At 40.6% G+C, this 15,009-nt stretch overlaps 1 protein-coding gene across 1 annotated transcript; it reads right to left on the reverse strand.

Moving 5' to 3' along the window:
• Positions 1-3,122: 3,122 nt before the first annotated feature.
• Positions 3,123-11,032, reverse strand: C8H1orf52 (chromosome 8 C1orf52 homolog). Its single transcript, XM_072834325.1, has 3 exons — positions 10,705-11,032; positions 9,847-10,045; positions 3,123-3,629 (listed from the first exon to the last, which is right to left on the reverse strand). Exons 1-3 carry the CDS (start codon positions 10,978-10,980, stop codon positions 3,556-3,558), a joined length of 549 nt encoding a protein of 182 aa, XP_072690426.1. The 5' UTR covers positions 10,981-11,032; the 3' UTR covers positions 3,123-3,555.
• Between the last annotated feature and the right edge of the window lie 3,977 nt (positions 11,033-15,009).

Genomic DNA, 15,009 nt, shown 5'->3' on the forward strand with positions numbered 1-15,009 from the left:
TCAAATTGGGAAAACTATGTAATGAGAAGAGAGAAAGCTTTAGAATATAATGAAAAGTCCAAACCTCTTGCTGGGAATTTAACACTTTTTTGGTAAGAATGTCTGGAACTTCTGTACTAAGTAGGGAAGCAGTTCAGTATGGACACAAAAGGCTAAAACCCAAAATACCACCAGTGACACCTAAGTCCAGCTGTGGTTTCAATTAGTCAAAATTTTGACTTTTCATTCAGATAGCTGGAGATACTTTTAAATATCTCTAATAGGGCTTTGTGTCTAAATGGTATGGCAACATGTTTTATGTGCAGGTCATGTCCAAACCTGGATTATAGCCCATTGACATTTTAATTATATATATATATAAATATATAGTTTGCAATAAAAGGAAACCTCACTCTCAGCCACTATATCCAACTAACAAGGACTATCAGTTTCTCATACCCACCTCTTCGCCAATGCCTTCGCTCACGCAGATACTGCTCTACCGAACTACTGCAACTGGTCTCAGTCCCTACATGTCCTTTCCCCTTATGGCTACCAATGTGATTTTGCTAAAATAAAAATGGGTCCTTTGTTCCTAACACAGTGCTTTGTACCAGAAGTACTCCATAAATTTTATATAGAATGAGATTACAGATTCTAACCTGAGCTCTGAAGCTAACTCTTGTATTTGTGGGTATATTGCCTTTGGCTGGACCGGTTTCTCATTTCTCTAATTTGGTAATGATAAAGCCTACCTCATTAGGTTTTTGGAAACTAAAATACTGTGATTGAACTTTGTGAATTCAAAAGCACTACACAGCATTAAGGATTTAGACAAGAAAGTTGTAAGTTTGCAAATATTAGTATTTTAATGGCTAAAAATCAGTGTCGATTTTCTCAGTAATGTTGATTCCAGCTACAACGTTTTCCACAAAACTCCATAATGCTATTAACACTTTGAATTTAAAATATGGCCCACAAATGCTTAGTTCTTCTCAAACTTTATCCTTGCACAAAAGAAAGTCATTTATGCCTGGTATGGCTTAATTTCCTTAAAGATGAGGAAACAATCAACTTTATCAAGTTACTGGATTCTCTAAAAAAGAAACAATAGAGTCCTCTTTCCCCTTCTGCTTTTTGGCCATATTTTGAAAAGAAACCCAATGAGATACAAATGGCAAAATCAGATCACTCCAAAGTATTTAGCTTCCTTCTTCCTAAAGTGTATCTCCCCCATCCTAAATCACACTATTCACATAGGTGTACATCTCCCAGCAGGTGCTTAATGAGCTCACAAGTGTAGCCACTACCTGCCCTGAAATACCAAATCCCCTTCCAAAAAAGTGGTATTTATTCCTCCCCACCTACTCCATTGTGTTACATTCTAGAAGGGGGGCTGAAAGCATCAGTAGGGACTGATCTAGTAAGGTTTTGTTCCGTCACAAGTTGGAAGTTGAACCAATGGGTGGTAAAAAGAGGCTAGATATCCAGACAGTAAGTAGCTTGCTGGGTTTTGTTTGGCTTTGGTGTGAGGTCTGCCTTCATGCTAATTTTTAAATCCTGTAATTTCTTGAGATATCTGCTCCACTAATACATGTATCCAGATAATAGATTTCTCTAGACTTGGGAATCACAGACTCACAATTATAATTCCATTTGTTTAGTTTGGTGTCACACTGGAGTCATGACTAATCACTTGATGCCACTCCCTAATATGATACCATAGCCCTCCAAATTATTCATATACAAAGGCTTTAAACAAGAAGTTTCTTGCCCTACCAATTGCTTCCATTCTGGGAATCATACAACTATAAAGCTAGAAGATAAATAGTTTTTGTAAGTTTGAGATGTACTGGAAGCTATCATACTGTTACATTCCTTCCTCATTTCACAAAACACCATGGCTAGCACCATCACTTTTAATGACTTCTACAAATTTTAATCTACTTGATCCATGTTCCCAATTTAAAAAAATTTGTAGTTTTTCAAATACGGTTTTTCCAGTATTGAAGAAAAACAACTGGATTGAGGAGATTTTTTAAAAAACTTAAAAGACCAATGTCTTTAATTTTTCTTATACACTAAATGTGCAGGGTCCTGTAATAACTCTGGTCTCTTAAAGGCATGAAGAGGGATGCCTGGGTGGCTCAGCAGTTTAGAGCCTGCTTTCAGCCCAGAGTGTGATCCTGGAGTCCTGCGATCAAGTCCCACATGGAGCCTGCTTCTCCCTCTGCCTGTCTCTGTCTCTCTCCCTCTCTCCGTGTCTCTCAAAAAAAAAATCTTAAAAAAAAAATAAATAAATAAAATAAAGGCATGAAGATTCATGGAAGGATTGATACAACACATAGCCTCTCCTTTTCATAGTTCAAAATGCTATAAGTAACTGCACTGATCCAGGACTGTAGAAGTAAGATTATCAATTTCCTATCCCTTGCTGATTTTGATTATCACTCTATGCGAAGCATTCAAATAGGAGACATATAGAAAAAACAATAGAAGTAGTGTTGTCAGATAAAACACAAGATGCTTGGTTAAATTGGAGTCTCAGATAAACAAATTTTTAGTGTAAGTATGTCCCAAATATTGCCCATTCAAAACATTGTTGTTTATCTAAAATTCAAATTTAACTGGGTGTCTCCTGTATTTTTATTTGCTACATCTGGCAATTCTTTATAGAGAATCTTTATCTTCAGAAAACTATTAACCAGGGAAATTAATGAATAACCATCACATAAGGCTTACTCAATAAAGTGCAGGAATACAATCAGGGAAGGAGATCTCCCTAACCAGAAAGAGCACCTGAAGACATGACAACTGTAGTCCCAAGAAGGCAATGAAATTCTTCTTGCTGGGTAGGTGGGTTAGGGTGATGATTTTGGAGTTCAAGTGTCCTGAATTAAATCCCAAAAATCATTGCTCACTTGTTGTGGAATCTTGGATAAGTTAATCTCTCTTTATTAAAAAATGAAGCCACTAATACCTGCTTTATCTGGTTGTTTGAGGATCAGAGAAAAGTATCCACACAAAGCACCTGAACAAAGGAGGCACTCCCTAGATGGTCAAACCTACTATTAAAACATCACATGGCAAAGAGGGTACCTGTCACAGACAAATAATCAAATGTTAATGCTATGCAATAATAGTAATATTGAATAAGTAATTTTATTTCCATGATCTATTTACACTGTACAAACACTGTTGAAAAGCACCCTACAAGTTCACAGTACATTACAATATATTTACTTTAAAAATATATTCCTTTATAAAAGGTTCATAGAACATTGGCATGTCGACATGTGACAAAACTCAAAGCATGTCACCAATTCTGTGATAGCCAGAATGCTTCCATGTGTTGTCAATTTCACAATCACAAATCACCACTTGAGTTTTAAATAAAGTTTTAAATAAAAAAATGAATTCTACAGTGGACAGTTCCCACAGCAATACTTATTATTAATTAACATGTTCTTTCATGGAGATGTTGTTTCATAATAATTTAAAATGTCAACTTAATTTGCCCAAAAAAACCGTTTCAACAAGTTTTGCAGTCCAGAAATTCTTGTCATTTGTTGTTTTCTACTTTTTCTTCTTTGTTGGTTCTCCTGGTTCTACTTTGCGCTTTTTAGAAGTATGCTCATCTTTTTCATCATCTTAAACAGGAAAGAAAAAGTTTCAATCAGTAATTTTGAAAAAAGTATTAAAATTTCATTGACTTTAGGCAAAAATCATTATCCTCATTTCTTTCAGTTCCCTAATAAAAACTAAAAGTTAAGTGACCTTTTAGTCCTATATTTAAATGTTTAAAATGAATTTAAAATGACAAAATCAGACTTGTTCTGAAAAAAAGCTATTCCCAAATATTCTACAGTATACACCTTGTATATATTTAAATAATCTACATGTTGTAAAAATAGAACACATTTCTATTCTTTTTACCAAAGAAGAGTATCAATCTAACCATGACATTATTTAAGTGACCATCAGCTGTTCTTTCTCTTCTAATCTGCCTTCTCTCTCTGCAAAACAACTCCCTTTCCTATTTTTAGCACCCCCCCCCCCTTATATTTTGAAATTTAAAAAGCACTCACAGGTAGATGTTTCACCGAAGCTGTATTCTTTCTGAACATTTGTGTGGCTTTATGTTAAGAATTCCATAAAGACAGAGTAACATGTAGAAGTTATAAATTTTAAAATACAAATTTATTTTAAGCACATTATTGGATTCACTGCACTTTTGGCTTTATTTTCTCAACCAAACAACAGATAGCCAAAGTTCAACAACTATCCTGTGGTGATCTATAAAATATTCTGATGTTGAAAGGGGCCTTCATATTAAAATAATGGGAAGCTGCAGTGCCTGGCTGGCTCAGTCAGTGGAGCATGCGACTCTTGATCTTGGGGTTCTGAGTTCAAGCCTTACATTGGGAATAGAGCTTACTTAATAAAAATAATAAAAATTAAAAATTGGGGGAAAGCTGCTTATATCACACCATAAACTCCTTATGGAGCAAATACATTTACAATCTAAGCCTTCAATTCCCTTCTGCTAACACTACCATACTCAGAATATCTCCTTTGTTGATGCGGAGAATTATTAGAATCAACAGCAGATGATACACACATCTTCATTCATCTTCAAGCACAATATGGCGATGTTATTCATATATTTTATAAAGCATTTAAGGATTTACATAGGCAGCAAGATAAAATAAAATTCAAATCAATGAAACATCCTCTAAGAATTTACAGATTCTTAGGTTTTTTTTTTAATATTTATTTATTTATTTATTTATTCATAGAGACACAGAGAGAGAGGCAGAGACACAGGCAGAAGGAGAAGCAGGCTCCATGCAGGGAGCCCGAAGTGGGACTCGATCCTGGGTCTCCAGGATCACACCCGGGCTGCAGGTGGCGCTAAACCGCTGAGCCACCAGGGCTGCCCCAGATTCTTAGTTTTAACCAGTAGTTTATCATGTGTACATAAACATAATATACAAATCAACTGATACGGCACACAGTTCAAATAAGCCAAGGCCTTTGTTCTTTTTGTTTTTGAAGATTTTATTTACTTATTTGAGAGAGAGAGAGCGCGCGCGCGCATGAGAAGGGGAAGGGTCAGAGGGAGAAGCAGACTCTGGACTGAGTGGGGAATGGTATGCAGGGCTCATCCTGGGACTCCTGAATAATGACCTGAGCCAAAAGCAGCTGCTTAACCAACTGAGCCACTCAGGCACATTAAGGTGTTTATTTTTAAAATATTTTATTTATTTATTCATGAGAGAGAGAGAGACAGAGACATAGAGGGAGAAGCGGGCTCCCTGCAAGGAGCCCAATGTGGGACTCGATTCCCGACCCCAAAATCATGCACCGCTGAGCCACCCAGGCATCCCCAAGGTGTTTGTTTTTTAACTGGAGTTTAATTAACATCATTGCTTGGCTTTGAGATTATCATCATAGTATAAAAATTGAAATTACTAGCTATGCTGTAAAATCCACTGTTGACATATTATTAAAAAGATGACTGTGAGATACTTCTGCTATTATTCTGGCAAATCTAAATAAATTTACTGAATTAGCAAAAAATACAAATTACCAGGGTTAGAAAAAATCATTTCCTATCAGTAATTTGAACAGGAACTAATGCCACCTAGTGATACAAAAAGGCATTGCCTTAAAAACTATAGCAAGAAAAGGGAAACAAAACCACCCTGAAATGTTCATTTATCAAGATTGAGTTTCTATTCTGTGCCATATATTACAAATGCATTAGTAAGGAAAAAATTTTTCTATTATGGAATTCATGCCACCTGAGGTAAATAAATTTACATTATTAATATGAACTTTCTAAATTCTTAAAGGAAAAAGATTAGCTACTTTACTTGGATTTCGTGGGTAAGTACATGTCAATAATATCTATGCCTTACTGATTTGCATTTCACAGTTACCAAACAAGAAACACTGGTAAGTAGCAAGCCTGGATGAGTTTTGAATCTTTCCCAGCTCTTAAAAAACAAAACAAAACTGGAACAGTTAACTGGCAAAAAAAGGCCAAAGTGCAAAAAATGTGTAGGAATAATAAAAATATTTTCATAACCTAAAAATTAGATAATTTAAGAGTATGGAATTTGTTTTTTTAAAGATTTTATTTATTTATTTATGAGAAACAGAGAGAGGCAGAGACACAGGCAGAAGAAGAAGCAGGCTCTCTGTGGGGAGCCTTATGTGGGACTCCATCCCAGGACCCCAGGATCATGACCTGAACCAAAAGCAGACGCTAAGCCACTGAACCACCCAGGTGTCCCAAGTATAGAATTTCTTAAATAAGATATTTTGTAAGTCAAAAAATACAGATAAAAAAATGACTGATTTTATAGTGACTTTGTAAACATGGTATGGGATTCTGAAATAGCATAAATCACTTCTAAAAAGTAAAGTATCAGGGCACCTGGGTGGCTCAGTCGGTTAAACATCGGTCTTCGTTCGGCTAAGGTCATGATCTTGGGGTCCTGGGATGGACTCCAGCATCAGATTCCTTGCTCAGTGCAGAGTCTACTCCCTTTCCCTTTGCCTCTCCCCCTGCTTGAGAGTATGCTCTCTAATAAATAAAATCTTAAAAAACAAAAACAGTAAAGTATCTAAAAAAGAAGATAGTTATATTCAATAACCAACATTAGAGTCCAAATTAAAGATTTCAGGATTATCTTTTTTAACTTTATAATCCAGTTTTAAACTGTCTGAAGAGTGGGTCCATTCGTCATTTGATATCATCTGTATACTTTCTGGTGGAGGACCATCATATAATCAAAATAACAGAAATTATGAGAATAACAGAATTATTTGCCACATAGTTGGAACTTGTTCTATTTGGATACAATAGGCAAGCTGGAAAAAAGATTTTTTTCCGCTTCTTTGTCCTAGTATAAAATCCTCACCATTTCCATATAGCAACAACAATGGAACACCAGCCTATATTACCCTAGTTTAAATATCAACTCTAGTGATCTTACTTCTACAGAACAGCTACTACTACTGGAGCACTACAGCTTGCAAAAACATCAACAGAATAAACCGCAGCTTAAAGAGGCATCATTTCCATTTAAAGGCCTGAATTTGAACTCTAATTTTGCCTTTTTTTATTTTTAATTTTATTTATTCATTCATGGGGGGGGGGGGCAGAGAAACAGGCTCCATGCAGGGAGCCCGACATGGGACTCCATCACTGGGACCCCAGGATCATGACCTGAGCCAAAAGCAGATGCTCAACCACTGAGCCACCCAGTGCCCCAATACTTTCAAGTTTTAAAGAATTATTCTGCTAGTCCTCAGATCTTTGGTTCTTCTTCATTCTTATGAACAAGTATCTTAATGTTCAGTAATAGTGTGCATATATGTGGGTTGTTTTTCTGATTTTTAAAAATATTTATCTATTCATGAGAGAGAGAGAGAGAGAGAGAGAGAGAGAGGCAGAAACACAGGTAGAGGGAGAAGCAGGCTCCCTGCAGGGAGCCTGATGTGGGACTTGATGGTGGGATGCCGGGACCACGCCCTGGGCTGAAGGCAGGGGCTAAATCGCTGAGCCACCCAGGGATCCCTAATTTTGAATCTTTATAAATGTGTGAATTTCCTTAGGCCAGTTCTTTAATCTGAGATTATTTCTTTGTCTATAAAGTAGTAATAAAGAATCATGTAACACTTCTGTACTAGGTTGTTAAGAACAGTAAATTTTAAAAACTGTGTCAAAGTTCCTATTTTACAGCTTGGCATTTTCTAGTTTTGTGACCATGTACAAGCCACATTAAACTCTCATTTCCACATTTCCCTATCTGGTTTCACATGTTGTAAGGATTAAACATTATTTATGCAGGGCAGCCCTGGTGGTGCAGCGGTTTAGCACCCCCTGCAGCCTGGGGTGCGATCCTGGAGACCCGGGATTGAGTCCCACATTGGGCTTCCTGCATGGAGCCTGCTTCTCCCTCTGCCTGTGTGTCTCTGTCTCTCTCTGTCTCTATGAATAAATAAAATCTTTTAAAAAAATAAAATAAACATTATTTATGCAAAAAGGTTTTTATTAATTACATAAAATGCTATGCAATATGAGGTATTTTATTATTTATTTTTTAAAGTTTTTATTTACTTATTCAGGAGAAACAAAGAAAGACGTAGGCAGGGGGAGAACCAGACTCCCTGCGGGGAGCCTGATGCAGGACTTGATCCCCGGACCCAGGGATCACGCCCTGAGCAGAAGGCGGAGCCACCCAGGTGTCCCAATACCTTAAATGCCAACTTCATTTGGCATCTCTAAAAGGATGCCATTTACTAAAGATATGCCTTCATTGGTGACTTCTAATCCATGCCGGAAAATCAGTGAAAGAAATGGAAAGGCCAAGTAGAATCAAAACTGAAGAGCTCCTACCAGTTAGTCATTCTTTTTCTTAATACCTTCTGCTGGTTGTAATAGGAACTAAGTAAGTAGCCCTTGATTTATGAGAACATAAGAAATTTGTTTAGCTGGCATGTTTCATAAAAATGGTAGTCCAAATACTTAGTCCAATTCAACTATGACTCACTGAATATTTAAAATGTACTACAAACTGTAAAGGAACTCATTTTCATAAAGGAGATAGACTTAGGAACAAATAATCTCACAAAGGATGATAAATGCAATCAACAGCATTAGCACATACAGAGTATAGAGGAGCAAATAATTTGAGGAGGATGCTAATATTTTTTTCTTCCTTGAATTGGATTTTGAAGGATGAATGTGTTTATCAGCCAAAGAGGGAAGGAAGAACTTTCCGGACTAAAAAAAATGTCAGGGAACCATAAGATAGTACGGTCTATTCAGTTTTCAATTTTAAGATCTTAAAGTGCTAGAAAAAGCACTGTTCGAATTGAAAATGGAGAGAAAGGCAGGACCTATCAGAGGGCTTGGACTCTATGCTGGTGAAGGATTTTAAACAGGTGAATTACATAATCAGACATGACTTCTAGAAAGTGATCACTAGCTGCAGTGTTGAAGGATGGAATTGGGGAGCTGGTTTAAAGCGTGTAAGCAGAGATTACTGTGGTTACCTATACTCTAAATATGAGATGAAATTATGATACAAACAAGTCAACAACTAAGTCATTATCTTCCTATTACTACTATGTCGTAAGACTCAATTAACTTCATTTGTCACACTATTTTTGGCTTTAAACCACAACTACTTTAATATAAAATGAAGCCTTTAGCTCTTCAAAGCTGCAATCACAAGAAAGGATCCATGAATTAGCTGGCTCTGTTGGTTTTTTTTTTTTTTTTTAAGATTTTATTTATTAATGAGAGACACACAGAGAGAGAGAGAGAGAGACAGAGAGACAGAGACAGAGAAAGGCAGAGAGACACAGGCAGAGGGAGAAGCAGGCTCCATGCAGGGAGCCCGACCTGGGACTCAATCCCAGGTCCCCAGGTTCAGGCCCCAGGCTGAAGGTGGCACTAAACCGCTAAGTTAGCTGGCTCTGTTTTAATAAGGCACCATAAATCACATATATACTCCTGGTTGAGACTGTCAGAGGTTTCACTCTAAAGCCTGAAGAACTTACAATTATTATTATTTTTTTTTCTCTAAAACACAGTAGATACTACTACTGGTTGAGCTTTCAGAGATTCGCTTCAGAGCCGACTTTACACAAATCTTTCTCAAAGCTACAGCAAAAGCGATCATCATACATGAATCCTAACATACACAGCAAAAGCTCGTACACAGTCGTGACAAAACTAAATTTGTGCAATCGCTGAATTTAAATTTCACGCGTTGAGTGTCTCCTTGTTTTTAAACTCGCCACGAGGACCCAAAGGTATTTTCTAGGGAGTCTGACTTGCCTTACCTGATTCCACGGTCTCCTCCCCTTCGGGCAGAAGCCTCGCCTTCTTAGCGTTCTGTGGGGCATCATCGCCATTGTCCTCATAGATGTTGGACCATTTTATTGCCATATCCAGCTCTGGCGGGGGAGGTCTCTTCTCAGTAGTGTAGGTCTCTGGAGGTGGTACATAGTTTGACTTCCAGATTTTGAACTCCTTGGGAGGCTGTTAAGCAAACACATTAAGAAGCACCGTGACGAACCGGGGTTCCTAACAATCCATCCGTAGGGGCACATGCACCTCCCTGCCGTCCGCTCATTGTTCAGGCTGACTTTTTTTTTTTTTTTTTTAATTTTCGTTTAAGGCTTAAAGACACATTTCTTTTCCATCAAAAACCACAATACTGTTAAGTGAAAAAGCCAAAGGGTTCCCTATACGAATAAAGCTAATAACTTTTAGTTACCAAAGAAGAATCCAGTCTCAGAGATACTACGCCAAGGCTGACCCCTTCAGGAGGCTGCAGCAGACACTGTCTTGGAGGCAGCACCGCAGGCAACTTCGGCGTCAAAGGGAAGGGGTCTCGGGGAGAAGCTGCAGCGGGGGGGGCGGGGGAGTCACCACCGTTAGTCCTCGCAGCGCGGGGTCGGGGCACCGAGCGCGGAGGTCTGGGTCTCCTCACCAGGGGGCGGGGGCTGCGGGCCGGGCTGACACCCACCAGGCTGGGGGGAGGGGGCCCGGGCTCCCCGGGGCCGGAGGGGGGCGGGGCGGCGTCCCGCAGGGGGTGACTGCGTGTGAGGGGACGAACGGTCGGTCCCCAGGAGCGGGCTGAGGAGGCAGGGGGCGGAGGCCGGGGCCACGACCGGAAACCGGGTCGGGAGCCTCACCTCCTCGGGCGCCTTGACGACGTGCCGCTCCCAGTCTATCTGCTTGTTGAGCGGATTGTAGAGAAAGGCCGGGCGGGTCACGCTCCGGAACAGTTCGTCGGGGCCCGGCAGCCGCTTCTCCGCCTCGCTCCCGCAGCCGCCCGCCGACTTCGCAGGACCTGGGGCCCTGCGGCTTGCTTCCTCCGGCTCGCTGTTATCCTCCTCGCCCGAGGAGCCGGAGCTGCTGCTGCCGTAAGCCGCGAAGTAGCTCAGAGGGTCCTTCTCCTCCGCCGCCATGACGGCTGCGCGCGACGACCGCGGGCCCGGCCGGAAGCCGGAAGCTGCTCCAGGGCCCGCCCCGCGCTTGGCTCCGCCCCGTCTTGCGGTAGAGCCGCGGGGCCTGCGCCCCCTGACGGCCGCGCCGCGCTCCTGCAGCCGGACGGGAGCCCGGGGCTGGAGGCGGGAGCGCTCGCTTCGCAGCGGGGCTGCTTGTGCGCCCTCCTGGAGCCCCGGGAAGAGGCAAGTCCTGAAGCCCTGGTCCCAATCGAACTTTCAGCCGTCAGTAGGAGTCCCTTAAAGGCACCTGAGAGGGACGCCCGGGTGGCTCGGCGGTGGAGCGCCTGCCTTCGGCCCAGGGCGTGATCCTGGAGACCCGGGATCGAGTCCCACGTCGGGCTCCCTGCACGGAGCCTGCCCCTCCTCTGTGTCTCTGCCTCTCTCTCCATGTGTCTCTCATGAACGAATAAAATCTTTAAAGAAGTAAATAAAGGCACACAAGACATAAGAATTTTTTTTTTTTTCACTGCCACTCCACCTTAACCATTGCTCCGGGGACGCCAGCATTTCTTTCTGATCCCACTGCATCTCCTCGTCAAAATGAAAATCAGTCTCCGTGTGCTTGCTTCCCTCAGTCATCCTGCAAGCCCTCTATGGGTGGTGGACTTAATCAAGTCACAGACTAAATCCTCCTGGCTTGACCCCATCCACGTGGGCTCTGAACAACTAAATATCTTTGATGAAATTCCTCTTGGGTTGTATCTCGCAGCTCAGCGCGGCTTCCAAACTTTGGCTTCTCGTTGTCAGCCTCTTTTCAGTTTTGCTTTGCAGTGTATGTGGTGTTTCCCAACGTATTATACCATCTTTCAGCAACACTTCTCATTTTGTACAGGGCAATTCAAAGTTGCGAGTCAGCCCATCTCGTTCCATGACCTTAACTCCCTTATGTTTGTGGCTCCCGAATCTGGGTCTCCAACCGCAATCTTTCCATCCATCCTCTGGACCAGACCTCCACTTGGCTCGTAAACTTTCCGTGTGGACATCCTGCGGGGGCCTCAGACACCCACTTACTAGATCAGTAGCTTGTCTTTCCTTATGACTTGTTTCTGTATGTGTTCCCTGTCTCAGTAAATGATGTAACCTAGTCACCAAGGAAACTAGAAATCTTGGACTCCTCCCGGTGATCTAAGAGGGAGTGATACTTAAATGAAAGTGATAAAACTGTTTGGAACCGTTTACAGACCCCAGGGAAGGAGGACCGCTCCTTCAGATGATACACTCCTTCATGATTTGCTGTTCCTGTGGGAGGCAGGCTCCAGGGGGCAGAGATAGGGTCTGTCTTGTTCACTCCTCTTTTCCAGGTGGAGGAGCCGGACTGTGTTTCGTTCAGTTTTATATTCCTGGTACCCAGCTCAGTGCCTTTCGCTGAGTAGATGATCCATAAATAATGTGGGTTACGATAACTTAGAAGTGTGTAGTTCTAGGTGTTTTCTCAAAATTTTCCATCCAGATACCCGTGTTGACAGAGGAAGATGATGGTCCCAAAATGCAAAGTTTGGGGGTACCCAAAACCATCCTCACTTCTGACACCAATTGCAAGTTTTTGCTAAAAGGACTCCCAAAACTCACTGGAAGCTATTTTACTTTTGCTTGTGGTTTATTGCAGCAAAGGGATACAGATTAAAATCAGGCAAGGAAAGAGGTGCAAGGGGTAGAGCCCAGATTTCCACACACAGAGCTTCCAGTGTCCTTTCCCCATAAACGTGTAGATGGTATTAACAAAGATATGTGATAGTATGCATGCTAACCAGGAGATTCACCCAAGCCTTGGTGTCCAGTGTTTTAATTGGAGTTCAGTCACGTAGACATAGTAGACATAGTTGATTGCCCATATGGCTGACCTCAATCTCCAGCCCCTCCATAGGTAAAACTGATACAGTGTGGCCTGGAGCCCCATGAGCATAAAATCTTGGGGGCATATAGTATAATATTTTGAAAATGTATGCAAATTTTATATATTAGTCTCTAATACAGCTTTTAGTTTAATATATAAAAATATTTAAAATGACGTTATTAAAACTGATATTAAGATAACCACGTGTATCTTGTGGCTCTTTTTTTAAAAAAATATTTTATTTATTCATGAAAGACACACAGAAAGAGGCAGAGACATAGGCAGAGGGAGAAGCAGTATTACCATTACTTGTGAGTAATCTCTGCACCCAACGTGGGGCTTGAACTCATGACCCTGAGATCAAGAGTCATAAGCTCTATAGACTATGCCAGCCAGGCACCCCAAATTACAGCATTATTAATCCAGATGCTCAAGTCAAAAGTCACTAAGTCTTATTTCAAATTTAAAATATAGTCTGAGTCCAAACACTTATTACCAAGTCAACCTCTACTATTCTTCTTCTTTCTTGCTTGCTAATTTTCATAACATTTAATAATCTTTAAAGTTGTTTAGATTCATGCATTGTATTTAGTGGCCATGTCTCTTCATCTCCTTCAACCTGAAATGGCCTTTCAGTCTAACATTCATGATCTTGACATTAAGATTATAGAACAGGTATCTTGTAGAAGATGCCTCAATTTGTCTTGGTGATGAAATGCAGGTTACAAATCTTTAAGAATATCATGAAACTGGGTGGCTCAGTTGGTTGAATGTCTGGCTTCAGCTCAGGTCATGATCCTGGCATCAAGGCCCATATCGAGCCCTCTGCTCAGGGGGAAGCCTGCTTTTCCCTCTCCCTGCCGCTCCACCTGCTTGTGCTCTCTCTCTGTCGAATAAATAAATAAAATCCTTAAAAAAAAAAAAAGAATATTATGAAAGTGGTGGTGTGTTCTTCTCATTGCATCCAATCAGTAGGCATGTGATTTCATTTGCTTTAGTACTGATGATTTTAACCATTTCTTAAAGGATTTTAAGTAGTCTCTACACCCAACTTGGGGCTCAAACTCACAACCCCAAGATCAAGAGTCACATGCTCTCTACCAGCTGAGACAGCCAGGTGCCCCTGATCTTTTGTTTAAGGTAGTATCTGGCAGGCTTTTCTACCATCAAGTTACTTTTGTCCTTTGTAATTAATAAGTGTTGTGTAGGGAGATATTTGAGACTAGGTCAATATCCCATTCTTCATCACATTATTTGTCCATGTATATTAGCATGGACTCATGGTTTCTTATTTTATCCAATGATCTATAAACTATTATTATTTTTTAAAAGATTGTATTTATTTATTTATTCATGAGAGACAGAGAGAAAGAGAGAGAGGCAGAGACACAGGCAGAGGGAGAAGCCGGCTCCATGCAGGGAGCCCGATGTGGGACTCGATCCCAGGTCTCCAGGATCAGGCCCTGGGCTAAAGGCAGTGCTAAACCAGAGCCACCCGGGCTGCCCTAAACTATTATTATTTATTTTGATGTTGAAATTATTCTGGATTTGGCCTGTGGGAGCCCCTTTAAGCTGGTTTCTGTGTCTTTTGGATACATCTCAGCTCAACTGCCACCTGGTCTGAGAGGACTTCCCTGATGGTGCTACCTATACTCTTTCCCAAGTTATGTTTTAACTCACACATGCCCTATTTGTATCCATGGCAACTAGAATTACCTAGGTCTCCATGTTTATATTTTATCTTCCCCAGCTAGAATGTGAATTTTTTGAGGATACAGACTTTATCACTGTATCTCCAACACCTAGAGTAGATACTCGATAATCACTAAATTAATGACTGAAAAAATACATAATCCCCACTCTTAACTTCCTGTCATGTAAGAAATGCTAAGAAGAGGATGGAGTTATGGAAAGAGCATGGACTGTGGAGCCAAATATTTTTATCCTAAAAAGTTGTGTGATTTTGAGTCCTTTACTTTATCCCGAGTTTGTTTTAGCTCTCCTTTCAGATAGCCTTCATAAGTTTACATTCAACAACTATAGATTGATTTGCTTCTTGGTTTGCTTTTTTTCCCCCAAAATCAAAAGTGTATATATTTATCCACTGATACAAGATAAGACCAGAGCCTAGAACTTTCTGCTCCCTTTGAAATTGC

Source organism: Canis lupus, chromosome 8 (assembly GCF_048164855.1).
Source record: "Canis lupus baileyi chromosome 8, mCanLup2.hap1, whole genome shotgun sequence".
Classification (NCBI taxonomy): domain Eukaryota; kingdom Metazoa; phylum Chordata; class Mammalia; order Carnivora; family Canidae; genus Canis; species Canis lupus.

Bases quoted from the DNA above. Each gene is read 5' to 3' on its own strand.
- C8H1orf52 (XM_072834325.1), bottom strand. From the start codon at position 10,980: ATGGCGGCGGAGGAGAAGGACCCTCTGAGCTACTTCGCGGCTTACGGC. The intron at 10,046-10,704 runs GTGAGGCTCCCG...TTTGCTTAACAG, and splicing joins TCGTCAAGGCGCCCGAGGAG to CCTCCCAAGGAGTTCAAAAT. The intron at 3,630-9,846 runs GTAAGGCAAGTC...TTCCTGTTTAAG, and splicing joins GGAGGAGACCGTGGAATCAG to ATGATGAAAAAGATGAGCAT.